Source organism: Pholis gunnellus (assembly GCF_910591455.1).
Source record: "Pholis gunnellus genome assembly, chromosome: 6".
Classification (NCBI taxonomy): Eukaryota; Metazoa; Chordata; class Actinopteri; order Perciformes; family Pholidae; genus Pholis; species Pholis gunnellus.
The window spans coordinates 19,330,084-19,351,493 of NC_136532.1; the positions used below are offsets into that span (position 1 = coordinate 19,330,084).

Here is a 21,410-nt window from a genome sequence, read left to right on the forward strand (position 1 = left end):
GGAACGAGGAAAGATCTCATTGTCCTTGTACGTATACATTCTTCCATATTCTGAAAGGCTTGTTTAACGGTTATCGCGTTCTTATTTTCTGTTAAGAATCGATCCCATGTTGCTTCCAGCACAAAAGCTAAGTGAAAGTGACTGGAAGTTGTTCTCACATCAGATTGCTGCATCTCAGAGATGTAAGAACGAGGCATCAAGGGTCAGGGTCAAAAACATCTCGCACTCCTACACAAACGGCTTATTAAACGGCAGCTTTTGTAGCTGGGTTTAACTTTTCTGTACTTCTTGTTTTCTGCTGCCCACTCATTTAATGCTGAGCAGCAAAACAAAAGGGGGGCAGACATTAACAGCGGTGCTTTATAATAGTCTACTACAGATTGCCTTTGTTGTCCTAATTCAGAGCTTCAAATCATTCCTTCAGAGAAAGCACTGAATCATGACCAACAACACTGCTCAGTCTGCTGGATGACGTGTTTTTGTTACTCCATCTCTGCTGGTTTACTGCCCGACTGCTGGGCTGCATCTTCCATGTGAGGCACAGCTTACGCAAGCAGTACACCCATAACAAATTACAACAGCACCTCCTCTCAACATGACTTATCCTCCTGTGTAGATGGAGATGCGAGACATTCCATAAGTTATTGTGCTGTGTGCCCTTGGAGCTGACGGCGTGTTTACACAACCCATATTCCTTTCTGCCTCTTCCTCGGCTCTATTTCCTAAGAGAGATTTCCAGGTCACAGTCCGACCAAACTGTAAAAACAGCCTCCCTGTCTGAATGCACAAAGTAACGGCCGCTGTCATAGAAAATGTAGGTTGTAAAATCGACGGCCGGTGACCTCATAAAGTGTGCTTGACCTCCACTATGAGGAGGCTGACTGGGCCACGCACCATTAAGTTCACAGATGCCGTCAGTGTTCGAATTCAATGCTCAAACCGTACGTAGTCAGGACCAGTGTCTCTTGGAAAAGTCACCAAATCGATGACCTGCACTACTGAGAAAAAAGATGAATAACTGAGCTCACTTTTTATTATCATCTCCGCGAGTAGAATCATGCGATCGCTTCTGTGTGTGTGTGTGTGTGTGTGTGTGTGTGTGTGTGTGTGTGTGTGTGTGTGTGTGTGTGTGTGTGTGTGTGTGTGTGTGTGTGAGTAACCGTATGTTGCGGTTACTCACATTTTCTAAATCCTTTTACTGCGTGTTTTAAACTGCAATGGACTTCCTGCCGCCTCCCCACTCACTACTCTTAGCTGGACCCTGGCCAGTAGGGGCCGTTAGTGACAACACAGCAGGGTGAATTGCAGACCCCCAAGTGCTAATCTGCACCCGGAGACACAGCGGGTCCAAAACGGGGTGTTTGGCTAAAAGCTTTTGGAAAGGAGAGTGCGTTTGGTTAATAGCTAACCAAACTACCCCTACACACACACACACACACACTGCTGCGTAGCTCTCGGTCGCTGCGCTGCGGCCAGAGACACAGTCGTGTAAAACATTTGGCTCACATTTATTCTTTAGTTTTGGCCGGTGTGTTTGGTTAACTGGTAGCAGCTAACGGAGCTACCAGTACACACACTTCTGTACCTGAGATTCAACCTTACTCACAGCTGAGATATATATAAAGCAAAGAGTGTCAATTAACTAGGCAGCAATTTGTATACATTTCTTCAGAGTAGACAACACAGAGTATAGTTTTTATGGACACTCATCACGCACTGTTAATCTCATGAGAAGATTCCACTGTGCCAGATGGAGTGCAGTAAATGTAAAGACACGCACAACTGTCCTTGGACACTTTTTCATCACTAACAATCTGTTAGTATGAAGCCGGGATGTGATTTACTTTTTTGTTAAAGCACGACACGTGCAAAATAATTTGTTTTTCTTAAGCTTCAATTCTCTCACATGCACTAATTGTAAACAAAGCCAAAGAAACTCATTTCAAATGAAGGCGTGTTTTCTCTGAAGTTTCGGCGGTTGAGGCTCGACAAGAAGGGTTAAAGCAGCCCAGAGTCTGCCCTGGCGGTTCTTTTTAAGAGCCCCACTTAAGGTCTCTTTTGTGGCTCCAGATGTTTTGTGTAGCTATTTATTTAGCTTGTAAACAGGCCGACAAAAAGCAGCAGGCATAATGATAAAGAGGCAGAACCACAGTGGCATTGTTGCAAGGCTTTACAAAAGATAGCTGTATGCTTAATGTGATTTAGGGACGGGGTTGGAGCGAGGGACTTTATCGCCTTTGAGAGGGAGGTTACCAAATTGAAATGCAAATCTTAACATTTTGGAATTCATTAGGGTTGACACAGCCCCTTGGAACAACAACAGAAGATGAACGTGGTTGAAGGGGGTTGGGGGAGTTCTCCTTTCTTTCAAATTCTTTCTCTGAGAGGGAATGGAAAGAAATAAGTCCAACCCTCCAACTTTGTTATTTTACTGCTTTCAGTGAGTCGATGTGAAGACGGCCACCAATCGCCAAGCTTGCTAGCTGCAAAGTTCCCACATGTAACAGGTGCATTGTCCCCTGCTACACTAATGCTGCAGCACATGAGAACATCTGCCAAGTAACACACTAACCGTTCTAGTATGACAAACAGACTATAATTATATCATAGAAATGTTGTCTGCTGCAAACTTTGCTTCTGTGTTTGACTCCTAACTAGAACACCAAGTTGCAGTAAAAACTAGAAGGAACTTTAGCTTTTGAGGAATTTTAAAGTTAAGGAATTTGGTGGGGAATTGGAGATGAGCGCTGTTATAAAAAGCTTTTATGCTTTCTCATTCTTTGACAGTTTGTATCACTCAGTTATTCTGACATTCTCACAAACAAGCCTTTGCACAAACGCCCAACAGACACACACACACACACACACACACGCGCACATCTTTCACTGACGTATGGCAAGTCCTGATCTGTATCTCCGACACACACTTCCCCTAGAGAATTGATTAAAATCAGAGAGAGACAGGCCTTGAACATAGCTGCTTTTGTCTGAACAAACAAAGGCTGCCTCTAATTGGATTCACATTGAGAGAGGTATTTAAAACAGCCTGATAACTTACACAAGCTGCTGGCTTTTGCGGGGCATTTTGTGACCCAGTCACCGTTCTTGGTCTAGCACTGCTTCAGCAGAGCACAGTTATGCCAAGCAGCTCCTTTTTAAACCCTCAGGGAACGTCATTATCAGAAATCTATCCGTCAGAATTGGTTCAGAAGTCGTTCACCTCCTTTTCCGCATCAGGTTCCTGCTTTCGGTGCACTTAAATGCACCACCGCCAAGTAGTGAATTTGCAGTACATTTGGGGGAAAAGTTCACTCTCCGTATGTGATGTTTGATTAAATAAAGCTTAAAGATAAGAAGGTCTTGCAGGAGGCTGACGTGACCTATGGGAGTGTAAGCGGGCCAAATACCGCAAGTTACAGATAATTAAACCAGTGAAAGGCTGATTAGAGGCAGTGAGACAAGAAATCAATGAAACATGGCCAGACAAAGTGTGTCTGATTGTTTACATACCTGGCACTGGGAGGAAGAGAGGGAGAGAGAGGGAGAAATGACTGCCATTTTGTGTCTGGATTTGAGGTGAACAATATCGAGATGAACTCCAAGTGGCTGCAGTCAGAGGCCTCTGCCTCGCAATCAATCGCTCAGCCAGACATTGACACTCCATTACACTGGCTCTGAACACGGATTAAATCCCATCCCAACCCTGATTGTCTTCCCACCTCTACGCCGTCCTGTTGACATTGGCTTTCCCGGGCCGAAGAAGTAGCTCTACCCAATGGCTCGTGCTGAGTCACAGCCCGGCCTGCTGGGTCCCGGAGGATTAGCCAAAGAGAGACAAAAGTGAACTAAAGGGTCGACGATTGCACTGAACCCTGAGAGATCTCAGTGTGTTTGCACAGTTGTCCCGGCGTAGTGAGAACAAATCGTGAAGGCTCATAATCAGCCTTGTGATATTGATTAACATTTCTCTTATAGGAGTGTCTTATCTTGGTTTGGCTACACATTACACCCATGTTTGTTTACATTTTATTTTTTGATTGTGTGTTATAGCAATATTTACTTTTTGTGTTAGTTGTTCAAGTGCAAAGAAAGTTCTCCCTTGTCTCAGTCGTACCATGTACTTTCCCTGCTGGTCTTTATGTCACTTGGTGGCCAGCATCTGTAACTCCTACTGAAGTCATTTCATGATTTGGATTGCAGGATGACAATGAAGCCACCTGCTTATTGTTGCAAATCTGTTCGACCAAGCAGAACACCCTGTTGCCCCCAACAGACTTCTTTTTTCTTATCACACCAAATGACTTTTGAGATATTCACAATCTATATTTATATTGTCACGGTGGGGCAAAAAGACAACTGGGGATGGGCCCAAATTCAGATAGACACGGGGAGCAGAAGGATAATAAACGGTGATTTTAACAAAGAAAACAAAAAGAGTACAAAAGTAGTAACTGAAAATCCAACAAACCAGAACGAGCAAAACAGGATCAGGTAAATCGGACACAAGGGATATAAACATCGCAGACGAACCGACACAGAGACAAGGGAACACCGGGTTTAAATACACTGGGGAGGTGTACGTGATTAGACACAGGTGGATTCGATCAGGGGCGGGGCAGACAATTACAATGGCGGGAAAACATACAAAGGCGGGAAGTGAAGTGATCTGAAATGAGAGGAGAGCTGAGTAACCCAACATAAAAATACTGAAATGACAAGAATAAAGAAACTTAACTAGGGAACAGGACGAGACATGACTAACACAACTGCTGCACAGAAAAAAGTAGGGAAGGTCACAAGGACAGGATGTGAAACAAACACAGGACACAAGAGGCAGGGAACTTCAAAATAAAACAGGAAATAAACTAACGCAAAACCAAGATCATATTCACACACATACAAATACACTTGGGCTGTTGTTCTACTACTGTGATGTGCAAGTTGTATCTTTTAAGTGTAATTACTAGTTTAAACATACAGTACATCTCAATTTAGTTATAAAATAATACCTTAAGTATCAGTAATCTAAATGTGTATCTGACGGTACGATATTTGTTCTAGCAGGTTTTAAGCTCAGTCAATAGGTTTGTCTATACTCACCACATCCTATACTACACAGAAACACAACATGATGAATATTCATGATTCTAATTATTCTATGTGCATTATTAATTGCCCCAAAATATCCCTCCAAGAGGATCTCATTAGGGTAGGAAATTTGTCAAAGCTAATAACGCTCATAGTTGAAAAAGCATATTTAGATATCTTCCACGTTTCCTCTCTCGTTTTGCCGGTGCTGAAGTTCATAAACTGCGCTGTGAATGCGTTCATTAGAATTAGTATTTCCTCAAACTGAGTTGACTGGAGAAATTGTGTGTGATTAAATATTAGCTTGAATATAATTAGCATTTATTAGCAAACTCTGCTATTGCAGATAATAAAAGTCTTAATGAAATGCTTTGTTGAATTTCTTTCAGGGGTGGGGGGTGTTTTTGTTTTCTTAGATCTGTAGTCATCATGCCTGCACCCAGAATATGATATGCATATTTATTTATTTTTAAATTGACTTAGACAGCTGCTGTAATTGTAACATCCGACTACGGGGCCCATTCACTGAGACAGTGTTTGAGTCTGCTCCACAGCCTACCGTGAGTTTAATAGGCTCCTCAGTCTGGCAGAGCTATTACCAAATCCAACACAGACCATTAGGCCGCATGGGCTTAATTGCACATTAATTGGATAATTAGTCCTGCACTTTGTTTTCTCCCATTTTGTCAAATCTTGTCACTCATTGTGGCAAGTACACGGTCATTCTCCAGATTTCCCTTTTTTTCATTCTGTTTTTCCGCACAGCGAGAAAATACAGTAGGTGGTGCAGTCATCCTGTGGCTGGAGATTAGCAGTGGGGAGGGGTTGCTCCGTGTGGGTGGGAGGCCAAGGCTGTGAGGATTGATGGAGCCTTAGGTTGTCCTCCGCCTGTGCTGTCATGTTGACCCACAATACATGCTGTGTTTGTGTCTCTGCCAGCACAGGAACCAGGAAGAGGCATGCATAGTTAAATAGGAACAACTCTCTAGTGCGCAAGGTGCATTATTTATGAACTTTTTTAAGAGATTTTATTCATCCCTTCCTCGTATTTCTCCCCGCCATTATTGTCTGTGCTTTAGGCGTGTGCCTCAACACTCTCAGATTGCTACCATTAAACCCAGGGAGCCATCTGATGGAGTTATCAAAGTAAATGTTTGGCACATTTGATGGCGTTTGAAATATCCTCCTGTAATAAAGCTCTCCGGGGAGAAAGAGGGACAGGTTTCTCATGCAAATAGCCGGTTTTCTGATATCACACAGTGTCAAAATATCCTCATTTATCTCAGTGCTGTCAAGAAACACACGGAGCACCTACTGATGTTTGGCTAGGTGGGAGACAGAGGAAAAGTGTTTGCCATATGACATCGGTCCAGGCAGTACTTAATGAAATCATTATCTTAAATTTACAAGCAATGAATCTACCAAGCTGCAGTTCTGGTTTTATGCGCATATGGTGTACATATGGAAGCCAGACAATTAGAAAAAGGAGAAGATGTGGATGAAGAAACATAAAATCAAACGAATGCTATGGTGCATTCTCCAATGGCTGGTGTGCTGTAAGTGCAGACTTTGGGGAGCAGGGAGAAAATCAGTGATAGACTGTTAACTGCTCTGCCTTAATGAGCGAGCATTGTCGTTCTCTACGAGACCCTGATCGCTTTTCTACTGATTAGACAAGTTAAAGCTCAGACCTTCACTATTCCCAGAGGAAGCAGCACTTGCTTTTGTCTCTGTGCTAATAATAGCAATAAAGTATGATCATTCCGAAGTGTTAAAATGCTCCTTATAAACATCGGTCTGTTTTTGTTTTGTTTATTATTCATCTCGTCCAATTACCATTCTAAAGGGGAGTGTTTCTCGCCAGCCGCTGAGGGAATAGGAGATTAAAAGGCAATGAGGAAACATCTGTGTCTCTGCTTTGCCACAAATCTGCATCTCATTCCTACCACTGGCATCCAAATAGACAGCGCCTACGATGCAGGGAGAAAAAAAAAGTAAAACGCCAAGGTGCATAGGGCTAGTGAATAGAGGGAAGGGTTACCATAGAAACACATACCTCACATGGGTTTATGGGCTGCATCCTATCACATGCTATCAATTACCATAAATCTTCTGGCAGGGAGGGCGGTGGTTAAGGTGCCTCAGCAGTGAATGACAATGTGTTGATCGCCACATATCTGCAGAAATGCCTCCATGCTCTTTAAATCAAGAGCAAAATGGCATCAGATTTAGTTTGCCACAATAGAAAGATGGAGAGTGCCTCTAATGTGTTTCCTTTCATGAGCCCGTGTGCAAACAGATATTGAAAATCAGGGGGGAAAAAAGGAGATTGCTGCCTGCCATTCCTGTATATTCATGTCAATGATTGCAAAATCAAAACTTAGTGGAAAGCATAACAGAGCTATACATTTATATCTGATCATCTTTGACTGGGTGTCATCATGTCGATTCCATTCACTCGTCTGCACATGAAAAGCCAGCAGTGAGAATTGTGTCAGAGCACAGCGGTACATCAGTGCAATTTCCACAAATGGCATCTTTTCCCAAGCTCCCATCCTCTCGACCTCTGGCGCATAGCGGCGACGCTGAGAGCATTATCAGATGTGTTGGAGCAGCTCCCATCAGCGCGACCCCGGTGGGCGGTGCAGATATCGAGTGACCTTTTCTGCATGGCTCCCTGATATTAACGCAATCTCCCCGCCTTATTACCATGGGAACATTTCGCAGAGTATTAGACTTAATAAATTACTTTTTCCGTGGCTTCAGTGTCTCCTCTCCCTTCGCCATCTTTCTCCCCCATCCTTTCCTGCCCTGCTCCCATCGTCTTCCCTGCTCCTGAGCCGATAACCCGACCTCCCCAGGGGCCCGGCCTCCATAATCGCGTCAGTTCACGGCCCTCTTATTCCGGCAGAATTGCTTAATTGGTATGTGTTCTACATAACTGTTGGAGTATTAGACTCACAAATGAAGGTTAGAACCTCAGTGCTTGTAATCGACTGAAAGAAATTGATTTGTGCTCAGCTGCCCTTCTGGGACGAGACTTTATGGTTCTCTGAAGAAATGAAGCTTTTATAATTGTGTGTTCTCCCCCCCACCCCCCCCCCTCTCTCCTCTCCTCTCTCTCTCTTTTTCTCATTTCCTCCCTGCTAACTGCTTTGTTGACATTCATCAAAAGGCAAGACGCTGGAAATGTAAAGGTGATGTGTCTGGTTTTCCATGTTACAGAGCGCATACACTACGTAGGTTTTCCGCCTGTCAAGCCGGTGTGTGCTGAGCAGTGAATATCAATGTGTATCCCCCCCCACCCCCACCCCCACCCCCAGGGAAATGGAATCACAGCTCGGGTACTCTGTCAATGGAAATCTGATTGCATTATATGTGATCATGTCGAAGGAGTTAAGCGCCGTTGTATTAACCAAACCTGACCAACGAGCATAAATTGGCTTATGATTGAGCTTCTTGGATTGCGCGGCGCTTTATGGCTTTGCATCAATAGCTTATTGTGTGTGATTAACAGGGGTCTTGTCACAGCTTTGTGGCAGACCAACTAAATCGGTCAGAACGGGGAAATGCAAGAATGTGGGTCCTTCGTAGTCTTAAGGGAGACAGCAGGACACATTCAGGCATATTTTGTGCATCAATACGTGTTGCACTCCTTTCCATCATACAGTTGCCCAAAAATAAAAATAAAAGCCTTTTAATTGTTGTATTTTGTTTCTCAGTCTTGCAACGACTAGTGTTTTTATTATGTTATAGAAGCTTGTGTTATCTCTCTCTACATAATTTGTCACCAGCACAATAGTTTACTTGGGTACTTGGGAAGCACACTGAATTATTATTGTAATTGTTATTGTGCAAAAAAAAAACGGTTACAATACAAGTGTAAGACAATAAAAAACATGGTGTTGAAAGATAGACGAGGTAAGAGTCACAAAATCATCAGACATAATCAAAACAAACAAACAGCCAGAGAGAAGCCAAAAAGGAAAAAAATACAAGGAACTAAGGAGTTAGGAAATAAGACAGCCGTAACATAATAGAATGATCCCCCTTACATCAGCCCGGAGGAAGATCCTGCAGGACTGTTGCTGCCGCTGTCTGGCTAGTGTCTGATGCGTGACGACTCCCTCTGACTTAGGTGACCGTAGATTATTTATGCCTGCTTTCCAGGTGGGCAGCCTCAGATGTGCTCGGTGCAGAGGTTCGCTCAACGCAAAATCACATTTCACGCTTGTGCTAATGTCACCCAGTGAGTGAAGCAGAGTGAGAACCGGCAGGTGGTGTTTACAAACGAGAACACCCCGAACCGTAAGCCACCCTGACACCAGATGCTGATTTGATTATGGGGTGGCATGTTAGAGAGTCTATGAATGTATGGAGCATGCGAAGTGGTACACTCAAAGTCGATGAAGTGAAACAGGCGATGAGTTGATTTGAGTTGCATCGATTTTATTTTTATTTTTTTATCGGGCTTTTCACAACATGGGAGTGGCTTCAGGTAGAAATGGAGTGTGTTTGCTCACTGTGGAGGAGTTCTGTTTGCAAGGTGAGACCGTGTTTGTGGCTGATTCTTCTCGGGGGCACATTCTACCATGTGAGGTTGCTCTTTTTTTTGTGTTTTGGGTGTGATTGCACATTTGCTTGAGGTGCTATCTGTTTGTGCGGAGATAAGTTCACCAGAAAATGAGCACATTCACTCGTTCAGTACTTTGATCTATCTTTCTGCCCCTCAGTGTCAAACATTATAACAAAGACACTTTCTTGGATGCTGACAGCGTAGTGTTTACAGCTGCATTTCTTTGAAATTATCAACCAGTTTTAGAGAACTTTTCAAGAAAGTCCTGTTGTTGTCAAAAACAGATTAATTATGTGCGAAGCGCCTCGTGGAACTGGCTTGAACTGTCATTCATGTTTCGCAGGCTGCAGATTTTCTCTGTCGAAGTTGTTCAGTCGTTGTCATATCATTCCTACACCCGCTTACCTGTGCATGTGTGTGGACACATTTATAGGATTTGATATAAACTCTGATATTTTGCAGGTTTATATATACAACAAGCTAAATCTTTGCTTACAGGTGGCATACGTTTTTCCTCTCACTTTCCTTGCCTGAAGGTGGCGCTGGTTTTCTTGGCAAAATCTGCTGCTATTACTTTTCCCGCCTATGTGGCATTGATTGGGCTGGAGCTGCAGGTGTGAAACTGCTTGCAAAAAGTGATAAACATGTAGAAACAAAGCTATGTAACGTACATTTTTCATGGTAGACACAAATGGAAAAAAACAGACGACGAGTTGAGACAAAACTGAATTCTTGATTGTCATAAGTGGTAAGTGGCTGAATGATGAACCCATTTAGAATGTAACTTAAATGAAATGTTACTTTCAATCATACATATATGATTTCACAGAAAACTACTCAAAGTAAAACATTTCTTTTTTTCTTTTTTTTTCTCACAAGGTGCTCTCTATACGTGAACGTCCTTTATTCTTCAATCCTTGGTAATTGCCAGCAGATGAGTTTTTCACAGCCTGTAGCAGCAGCACTACCTCTCAAACACAACCTCCTAACTCTGTGCGCTTTAACGCTGCTTCCTCAGCATTAGTATTCCAGAGCTGGATCCCTCTTGGATCCAGGCTAGGATTATCCAAGCTCTTAACATCTTAGCTAAGCTGGTTAACACCTGTTTTTATTGACATCTGAACACCATCCTCGGCGCCTCGTCTTCTGTGGTTTTAAAAGAGCTTCCCTTGCTCTCTTCATGGAGGCTGCAGCCCACATAAATGACTGTTTCCCCACCACAAGTATTGGTAGCAGGTCAGCAGCTTTACTGTGGTAATTAGGAGTCCATTTTTATTCTCACATTCTTATCGCAGCACAACTTGTAATATGGCTACATAAGAGGTAAGTCGAGATACATTAATGCAGTTATAAATCACTTTAATGCTAAGCATAGTGAACTTGTTTTTCCTGGTCTAGACGTGCGCTACAAGCTCAAGAATCCCATAGTTTACTGTACATTCTTGCTCATATATTTCAGAGTAATTTACAAGGAGGGGGAAAAAAAGAAAACAGGCTCCCTCTATGTGTTTATTATGCCTAATATTTCCATTGGGGCCCACGTTTGCCCCAGTGTAACTGATGTAATATTCTATAAATACCATTTAGGCTGTTGATACAGCCTGGGGGAGTCTGGTTAGCAGAGGATGTGTAGACTCAGAGAAATCCTCAGACTTGTCTGTGTGTCTGTTTCAAAAAGTCTTGCCAGGGTCAGTGGGGGAAACTTTGAAGAATGTCCCAGGATTTGTCTAAATCATGCGGCATGGATCTTCTTAAGCGTTGCTGGCATTAGAGCTGAGCCCTATCAATGATTCCATTAACCTAAATTCCAAACCAGGCTTCACAACATGACCATATTAACCCGTCGGATTTCACCAAGCTCTTGATCCCTCGCTATTTAGATAGACAGGAATTAATGGTCACTCACATTTGTCTGACTACCGGCTATGTTCCCTGCACCAGACGGGGAATTATCTGTAATATGACCCCATGTTTATCTTTGGCCTTTATGCGTCCACATGTTTTCTGCTTAATTTTTTTTTCTAGCCTATAGCTATAACATACGCTGAATGGCATTGCTGATGTGGGATTATAAGGTGGACAAGGAGACGATCCCAATCAGCTGACTTTTTTAGCTTTCCTCCATAAACAATAATCATTTCAGGCTAACAGCGCTGGAACGAGCCGAGAAGAGAAAGAAACAAGTGTCTGCCTTCATTAGGACAAAGGAAGGGTGAGCAGGAGAGCGTCTGACAAGCCAGTAACGCCTCATTGTCCCTGATCTCAAGTTTCATAAATTTCCACAGCTCTCGTTAAAGGACGTGTCGCTGCTGTCACCAGGCGCTAACTCGTTATCTCCTCAACGCCGTAAAGCGCTGTAATTAACATTCAATAACTGTAACTGATCCAGCATTCTTCCGCTCTTGCCACTAATTGCCACACTACTGTGCTTGCTTTTAAGTGGGTCTTGTCTCTGTGTGTGTGTGTGTGTGTGCACTTGTTTGTACACATTTCTGTGGTTCATTTTGACTGTAAATTGAGGTCAGAAAGCAGTTGCTCTGTGCTTTCAGGTCAAGAACTTTCTCAGTTTTCCTCGCAGGAGTCATTGAGTTTATGCCTCCGTCAGAAACGTCTAAAAAAGTCATTTTCTGTCATTTTCTGAATATTTTTGCGGACATATGGACATTTTAAATGTCCTCTATCCAAAAGCTGGCAAATTAAAGCGTTGTCGACGGATGCTTTTAGTAGACTCCTCATGAATAACGCAACCTGTATTTTCACCGTTGAAGAGCATAGTGGAGGCCCATTTGTCGAAATCACAATTACTGTAATTACAAATTTCAAGGGACAGCCTGCCTGTGGTTGTGAGGACGGAGGGTGTACTATTAGTTAAGGAGACGCACCATTCTCCTTTCAGCCATGCATGAGTGCCCTTCTCCTATCGTATCCTCCATTGCATCAAACACAACCTCCAGTTGGGAAAGTGTATTTGTCACGCTGCTATCCACTTACAGTGGCCCAAGGAGAGAGCTCAGCACTCTTAGCGATATATTTTTTTTTTCCTTTTGCGGCATCACATTTCCTTTCATAGTTTCCCGCAGATACCTAGCGGTGTCGACTCCGTTTTAGAAGGAAATGTTTTTGTTTTCCCCTTAGCTGCCCCTAAGCCTGACCTTACCAGAGCGGCAGCCATCACAACAAGGCCTTATGAATAATTAGTCTGGGTCAACTGATACTCTCTGGCTCCACACATCGCTGTCATCTACTCCGCCAGCGCCAGCCAAAAGCCAATGAACTGTGTGCAATTCTGCTCAATTGAATCAGTTGAGGTTGATGCAGCTCTTGTTATTCGGCGGTAAACTGCTAGATGTAAGCTGATACGAGGGCTACTACCCTTGAGGCCAAGTGCAGAACAGGAGAAGGGCTGTCAAACTGGCAGCGTCACCAGCACCACGTTTGGAGACTTCTATGGAGGTCTGTTACAGATATCACCTGGTGCTTTAGCTGTATGCTACTGGCCCATTCTCAGGGGATTAGGACGAATGCCAGGGTAGGGTTTCTGAGAGCCAAGACGGCCCCAGGAGGACAAAGAAAACCAAATGGTTGCGTAGTATTTCTTGTCAGGGTTTCATGTTTGGGTCAGAAGAGACGTTGGGCAGGTGTCTGGGGATTCAAGTGTGTATCTAAGCGTTTTATACACACACGTCTATTGTTTCAGATTATTTATGCTTTGGCTAAAGGAGCAATTTTATTTAATAGAGAGTGTTTTAGCAAGGCTTGATGCCACCACAAGACTTCAGAACAGTGCCAATGTTTTCAGTTGGGTTGAGATCTGGTGACTATTGTGTGAAGGCCGTAGCATATCATTTACATATTTTTAAAGTATTCAGTTGACCCCCTCATGCCCTCTATGGGAGCATATGTGAAGAGCTTTCTTCACTTATTTTTTTTAGTATTGGTTTATTTGGTGAGGAGAGTGAACATTAATAAAACATTCCTGTAAATGTGCCATCTGTAACTTATTAAGTTTCACAGGTGCCAGTGTCACAAGCTAGGAAACTAAACTGATGTTTGTTTCACAGGACTTCAGTTTGTGTTGGGTTGTGGCTCAACCCGAAATATAGATAAACTTCTCTTTTAGCAACTCCCTGAACCCGTTGTGGTTTTACATGCTTGCACAATAGGCACATAGGTTGTGGTTTTGCTCACATTTTCACAACAGCTCACCACCAACGAAACTGTTGTAGCTGCAGTTTGAATTGTCACAGCCTCTCCTCCTTCCTGTTACACTTCTATGGAAATTGACACCGTGTTAAAACAATATGAATTATTCACCAAAGCACTGACATCAAGGAAGTGGACCAACTTTTTAAATATGTCTTTGATCCATGTTGGTTGTGTCGTCTCTCGTCAGGACTTTGGAGGACACAGGATACATGTTGGACCAAATAACCTACATAAGTAGTTGTTTACATAGCAGTGAAAAGCTCCACGACTGTGTTCACCTCAAACGCAGGTCACGGAAGACCCGGCCTTCTTTTTTATGTTATTAGTGTAATATCCTTAGGCTCAATATACAGTATCAATGTCAGCTGATGTGTGGTGAATACACAGACATGCCTTCAACTAAAGTGCTAAATTGTGTGCTTAAATCATTTTCATGCTCCTAATTAGAACTGCTACATGAACGAGGCTTTGTTCAGTCTCCACACTTTCTTATTGGACACAGATCTGGAAATAATGATCTCTGACTGTGATGAATCTTTGAGTTAAGAAAGATGCTGGTCTGCTATCAAAAAGGTCATTTTACAAGCACCATGAACAAAGGAGAACGTATTCTCATCAGGGGGTTGCAATGGAGAAGGTGGAAATCTTAAATGAGGGAAAGTGTCATCATATGGGTTTTTTTTTTTTTAAATGAGATTGTTAAAGATAGATCTAATCTGGATTTGGGCTAATGCGAGGAACACTATCAGCCATTGACCAAGGGTGTCTTATGACTGACTTGATGTACTTCACTAATCAATCTTGTGCTTTTACTCTGCAGTTTCAGTTCAGAGACCAGGCTGGGTGCAGAGACAGGGTAATTTGAAAAGCTCCTGCACTCACTGCTTAGTTCATGAACTTCAGCGCCCCACCTTCTTCCTTCCCTTCAGCTCCTGGAAGCACAACTATATTAGTGTCTCCCAGAGAGCGTCAAGCAAGTCTGCTGCTTCTGTTTACAGGCTATTCAATCACTCTAAGTACTAGTGGCAGACTGATTTTCTTGGAAACACATTTGCCACAATCCCCCCCCCGGCTCCTTACATGCAAGGTATTTATCATATGAAAATCTGGAACTATCTGACTCGCCTATTTTACTAGCCTTGTCCTGGTGCTGAGACTGATAAAACATTGTAATATATGCACTGCAGTCAACATTGAACATAAAAAATATCTCAGAATGCTGTGAGATTTACGCTCTGTCATCGGGGTGGTTACTTTTATAACACCATCGCACTGGAGATAACATCTCGCAGCTTACAAGTTGTCTTCCGGTAAAAATGGGCCATTTATCCTTATTTGTTTTTGTACTTCTCAGTGACACACACATAAAGCAGTTGTGTACTTTGAGCAACAATCCAAATGGAAAAAGTGGGTGCAGTGTCAATTTGTTTTTAACCTACTTAGCATATGTAGCTGCTGGGAGTACTGCAGTGTGCCACCTCATATCACAGTGTGTGTGTGTGTGTGTGTGTGTGTGTGTGTGTGTGTGTGTGTGTGTGTGTGTGTGTGTGTGTGTGTGTGTGTGTGTGTGTGTGTGTGTGTGTGTGTGTGTGTGTGTGTGTGTGTGTGTGTGTGTGTGTGTAGAATGTCTGCAGAATGTCTGCGCGCGTGTGTGTGGATGTGTGTATGCGCTAGTGACCTCAAAGCTAGCGGCAGCCCCAGCTAACAGCTGGTTTTCTGCCAGTTTTTCTGCAAGGCTATGAGAAATTTAGCTGAGCTGTGTGGTGGCTTGTAGCACCCTAATATAGCAATAAGCAGGGTGACCGGGCTTACTCGAGATTGATGATGGCGGTCTCGCATGAGGTCCTTGTTCATAGGTCACAGGTCACAGGTCACATTCATAAACTGACATACATGCAGCTTTTCTCACGCCACAGTTTGTTCATTGCCTCTGGCATGTAGTTTATTGTAAGGGGATACTTGGAACTGTAATTTTACATCTACAGCATCTGTCACCGTTGTGTCATAAGAGCTCGAATCACTGAGCTCTAATAAAAGGTCAACCTGTGAGACTCTCCCAGCATCCGTGTAATAAATAACATGCAGGGAATTGTGTGTCATCATGTCTGCCCTGTCTTCATCTCTTTCAGGCTTTGCTCTTCTATTTTTGTCCACTTTTCTCCGAACAGTATATTTACTCAGCATATACCATACCTCTGTAATGACGAGCGTTTGTTCATCAGCCATGTTTAAACTGCACAAAGGATTTAATGCACATGCACCGTCACCCCGTGCTCCGTTTGCCGTTTCCAGGCCGCAGATCGACAAGCAGCTCTGTTAGGCTCCCCTATCTTACTTGTTCTCTGTCTCTCTGGGCTCCTGGGGCCTCCTCTTCCTCCCTCGTCCTCATTTCGCTTGAATTAATTGAGACCTCATTTTTGTGAGAAAGCTCATAGGAGGGCTGTGTGAGGAAAGAGAGATACAGATTGAGATCAGTGGCAGAAGCCTAGGGGGGCACAGCTCTCCCAGAGGGAGGCAGCCACCAGCGTCTTGGGAGACGGTGAGGCCCTTCTGCAGTGACTTATATCTTTATCCTCTCAACAGTCACCCCGTCACCCCGCACTACTTCATAAATGACCCATAGGCTGATGATCCACAAACTACATGCTAAGCTAAGTGCTAAATATGTGACCCGGGGGGCAAGGTAGTGTCATTGCCGTGGAAGCCTTAGTTGAAATCATTACAAATACTTGATATTGAAATAGCTGGTATGATGTGCAGCGACAGACGCTACCTTGGCCTGAACCCTTTCAATTATGAACCATTACAACTTCTCCCAGTGCAATATTCATGCATGGTCAGATCACTCCTTCAGACGTCTTAGGCTGTTGTAAGTTGAGATAAACACTTGGCGAGTCGCAGCAGCCAATCACTCGCCTCTTCTCCTCAATGTCATTGCCTTAGCGCTCAATAATTCAAAGCTTGGCGGTAATGAGCTCCCCGTAGGCCCTGTCCCCAAGGAGCCTCCCCACTGTGCCTCCACTGTAATGTAGTTATATCTCATGTCAGCTTTCAAATCAATTACATTTCTATCTGATGGCTATGTAATTGCGCCTGATTGAGTTTTTGGCACGCCAGCCAAGTGTGTGGTTCTCAAACTCAAGCCAGTCAAAACAGGAAGCTTCATGAAATGAAACTGTATTTCATCCTGATTGAGGCTGCTCGCGCGATAAGCACAACTATAATTATGATAATAATAACAATAGCAATCTGTGTTTTCTCAGCTTTGTTGTTCTTTTCCCCCCTTGCTCTCCAGATGAAATTGTGCCCCAAGGACAATGAACAACACTTGCTTTATTCAAAATGCAACGGCTGACTTGATTGTTTGCAGCATGTGCAATTTAGTAGATTAAATGTAAACCATAATGCGTTTGTATACATTTAGGTGTCTGAAGTTTCACATGTATTAAGTGCAGCAAACATTTCTACAGCACTACACTTTGTGATAGAGCCACACTGATCTTTACTTGTTGTGGTTAGATTTCGATGTCAGACATAGTGTGCCACTGCCGACAGAAGTCACACTGTCTTTTGGCAAAATGCCTAGAAATAACAAGCTAACCTCGTACCTACAGCCAACTATCTGACAGCCGAGGTCAAAGCAATATTGTTGTACGTGTCCGATCTCGGAGCAGAATTGTATTGACTCAAGATTGGTTGAATTGATGGGCGGAGAGACAGGTGGATGGAAAGATGAATGGAGAGACGAATGGCCCACATGGCTGGACGGACAAATGGAAATACGGATGGATAGATGGATCAACTGAATGCATGCCTGGATGGACAGAGGGAATACCCTAATAGAGTTGCATTGAGATAGATGAGGGGGAGGATGCTGCTGTTAGGTGCATCAGCAACTAAATAGTGATGAATTGTGGCTTCTGTCAGCAGCACTAAGTATAACAGACATAGTAAAGCAGCCTGGCTCATCCATAATCAGCAGACACAGATTGTTTTCATGCCTTCTTTGGAAATAAAGCACTGAGGGCATCTACCAATCTGTCTTTCTATCCACACTTCATCATCTCTTTTCTTCTCGTATCCCCTTACTCTTGGTGTTGTTGCCCTTTTAAATCTCTTCACTAGTACTATTTTCTCCTCCTTTCTCTTCCTAAGGTCTTGCATCTTTCTGCCTGTCTCTCCCTCTCTCTGACACTGTCTTTTGTGTTAACAGCCTTCCATTTTTTTTTTTTTTTTTTTTTTGCAGTGAGAGAGCCACTGGGTGCACATCTACAATCTTGCCTTTCATTTCATGGCTTCTGGAAATGGATGTTTTACTGCCTTCATTAAGGCATGCAGCAGTCAGCACCATGTTTTCCCTCCGAAGTTTAGCTCTGTGAACCACGCCATTAGAGGACATTATGGCCCCAGATTTCAGGGCACAGTGGAACACTGTATAATTTGATTAGTGTTATTAATCAAGTGGAATACCACTTCTTTCATTCCAATCTCCCTCCCCTCGCCCTCCTTTTTGCCATTACAATCCTGCTTTCAAACCCGTCAGACCCCCCCCCCCCTCCATACAGGCACCTCTCTATCTCATGCACTACAAAACACATGCAGTGAAAGTGACAACTGGCCTAACGCCTTCCCTTTTAAAAACAGTGATTTACCACTTGTTTTGTTTCTCTCCCCCCCCCCCCCCCCCCCTTCACCCCTCCTCTCTCAGCGCAGGACATAAATCAATTGAGATGAAAGTTCCATAATTGTGCTTGCTGGGAGGGATTTGAGCAAAATTGCGCCATGAATTTTTTAAAGGGGATTTTTACTAGCTGTTCAGCGAGACTTGGGAGGCAAAGGAAGGTGAGGCCATGAGGATTTATAGGCCTGGATTCTTCATTACTGAAGTAATTTTCCTGCAAATGATAGTGCGGCACACTGGAGGGAGGGGGGGGGGGGGGGGGGCAGCAGCACTGTCCACCTCGGAGAGTACAAACCTGCTTAATCTCAGGCGAGAGCAGCTCAGAGCTCTAATATCAGCTGTAAGGGACTGGCTCTCCATTTGTTCACATCTAAACTGCAGCTGGTGTATTTGTGAGTCATAGTAATTGATTGCTGGGATTCATTCTTTCTTGGGTGGCTATACAAGTTGATTTCATTACGAAGGATAGTTTTTTTTTTTTTTAGAACTACTAGGAAACATGCTCCGGGGTCGATTTTATGATACACTGTACTCAAAAAATGTGCTCACTTTGTCAGACATTTAATTTAAAGTGTTCAGTATGTTTTGTCAAATTGCAACGGTTGAGAGGTACACACTGCAGTGGCTGAGGGATAAATGGTGCAAGACATCATGTAGTGTGTTACAAAGTAAAGATGGTGGTGAGCAAGAGCGAGGAATTTAAGAAGAGCGACAGAGTCAGTTTAAATGATCGCTAATACTTTCTCCTTTTTCTCTCTGTGGTTAACACCCCGTCATCTATTTGTAGTGTGCATGTGCATCCTGATGTAGATTTGCTTTACCAAGCTGTCATACTGTTTCTTCAGCAAGGGTTTCCACCTTTCTCTCTACCTTTTGGTCTGTCCCTAAAATTTACATTTTAACCTTCTTCAGTCCAATATGGCTGACGTTCTGTCTCCATCTCTTTAGGTGCAGCCAGCAGCAGTGGCCCTCCTCAAGGTTAGTGCGTCCACGATGCCAGGTCTCATTCTTTATCCTGCCTGCCGTCCACTCAATTTTACAGCTCAGTAGCTTGAGAAGCAGAAGGGGTAAATCTGCTGCAAGAACGAGGAAGAGGGAGAGGGGAGGAGGGAGGGAGGGAGGGAGGGAGAAACAAAATTATCGTGCACCCTGTCGCAGACTGCAGTGGATCTCATTCAAGGCACACTAACAACTCAAGACAATTAGTCACTTCTCACTAGGCCAGACCTGAGACTCACTTGAGGGCCAAAAAGAGGCAGGGACCTACAAGCATGGCTAAGCACTGCAGTTACAGGAGCGACTCGGTGGATAGAAACTTCCGGATGAAATGGCTCTCACTTCTGCTGGAAGACCTTCGGGTCCTTTTGTGCAACACTGCACTAGAAATAGCAATAACCAACAGGGCATTAATGCGCTAATAACTCAAAGATATGTGCAAAATACTTATCTCTGAATTTGAATGATTATTATTTCCATGGGCATGTGTTGGATTGATGTTACCAGATTTAAATAATTTGATTTTGTTTTCCCAAACATGATCAAATAATGATCTATTAGTAAATAATGTGTCACGGAATGTTTTTATTTAACATTCTTCAAGATAAACGAAGACAGCATGTCAGTAGTCGGTTACGTTCCACCCATTACATGTGGGCGGTCTAAGGTAATCTGCACCCACAGATGAGGCCTGAAGGTTCAGCTACCACATGCTACTGAACAAAAGTGAAGCATGACTAAGGTGGGCGGTGCGTGGAAGATTAGGGAGTGGAGAGAGAGAAAAGTTTGTCCTGGGCTCTCTGCGGAGACCCAGCATGACCAATTGAGGTGAAGGGGATGAATGAGGCCATTCACTGGGTCTAATGAAAGAGTTCCTGCTGGGCCCTGAATGAGGGTGGGCCCATCTGCACCACATAGGCGTGCACAAACCAGTGACCTCGAAAATTACCCAGGAAGCACTTTGGGACAGTCACCCCAGCAACAGGCTGGGGTTCGCATAGTAACCAGGCGCTTCAATCAATGCCTGGCAGCTTCTTAAACAGAGCAAAGTTTTTCTCTGTATTGAAAGAACTCTGTGTGAAATCAACTCCGAGGGATACCTCCCCCGTTTTATTTAAGGGGGGGGGGGGCTGCCAATGATTGTCCCATGTGAAAACGTCCAGAAGCTCTCACCGTCTTTAAGAGGTGTGGGACGATGCCCTCAGGACTTTTCGTCTCAACACAAAGATGCGTTTGTCTTAGCTACATATGAACATGCACTGCCTGCCTGTCTGTGCAGTGCTGGGTGTAGGTTAATTAGGTTCAGGGCATGTATAGTGACAGGTTTAGGAGGCTGTGAAATAGATCCAATTACAAAGAGTCCAGATAAGGAGTGAGATTCCCTCTCAACACCCCTGGGGAATGGACATTAAGTTTACAAGCATCTTAAAGGATCTGGTTCATTGGATTTTATCTTTGTTATTTGGTATAATATATTCAGTCTTGACGAGACAGAGGCACGCAGGTCATTGAAGTTCCATTCCCGTCTCCGTTCCCTCACGGAACTTTTGACAGCGTGAAATGACAATCCACCCCTGCACGCATCCCCCACGTCAAAAAGTAATGAGATTGTGCTGCTGGAAATATCACTACAAAGCATCAGGCCTGCACTCGGGTCTGACTGCACCTTCAAACAGCGCTGCCTGCCAGCTCGCCTGCCTCGCCTGCATGCTGAAAAAGAAAGGAACAAAAACAATCAGAATCAGAGACAGAGAAACGGCAAGGGAAGCTCCCTGCGCTGAGACAAACGAACACGCCAGGGCCTTTCATCCTGAGAGTGATTAGCCATCCGAAACGTTTTAAAACCCAGCTCTGAGTGTGTTC

General features: G+C 43.7%; 1 protein-coding gene across 8 annotated transcripts in view; it reads left to right on the forward strand.

Annotated features, from left to right (window-relative positions):
- fbrsl1 (fibrosin-like 1) overlaps nucleotides 1-21,410 on the forward strand; it is a 252,090-nt gene that overhangs the window by 132,468 nt on the left and 98,212 nt on the right. For 6 of the 8 annotated variants that reach the window (XM_079161362.1, XM_079161358.1, XM_079161361.1 and 3 more), the window contains exon 5: nucleotides 19,500-19,529. The exons of the other annotated variants lie outside the window; for them this stretch is intronic. In XM_079161362.1, the coding sequence (XP_079017488.1) occupies nucleotides 19,500-19,529 (30 nt within the window). The remainder of the gene's footprint in view (nucleotides 1-19,499; nucleotides 19,530-21,410) is intronic. 8 annotated transcript variants of the gene reach the window in all.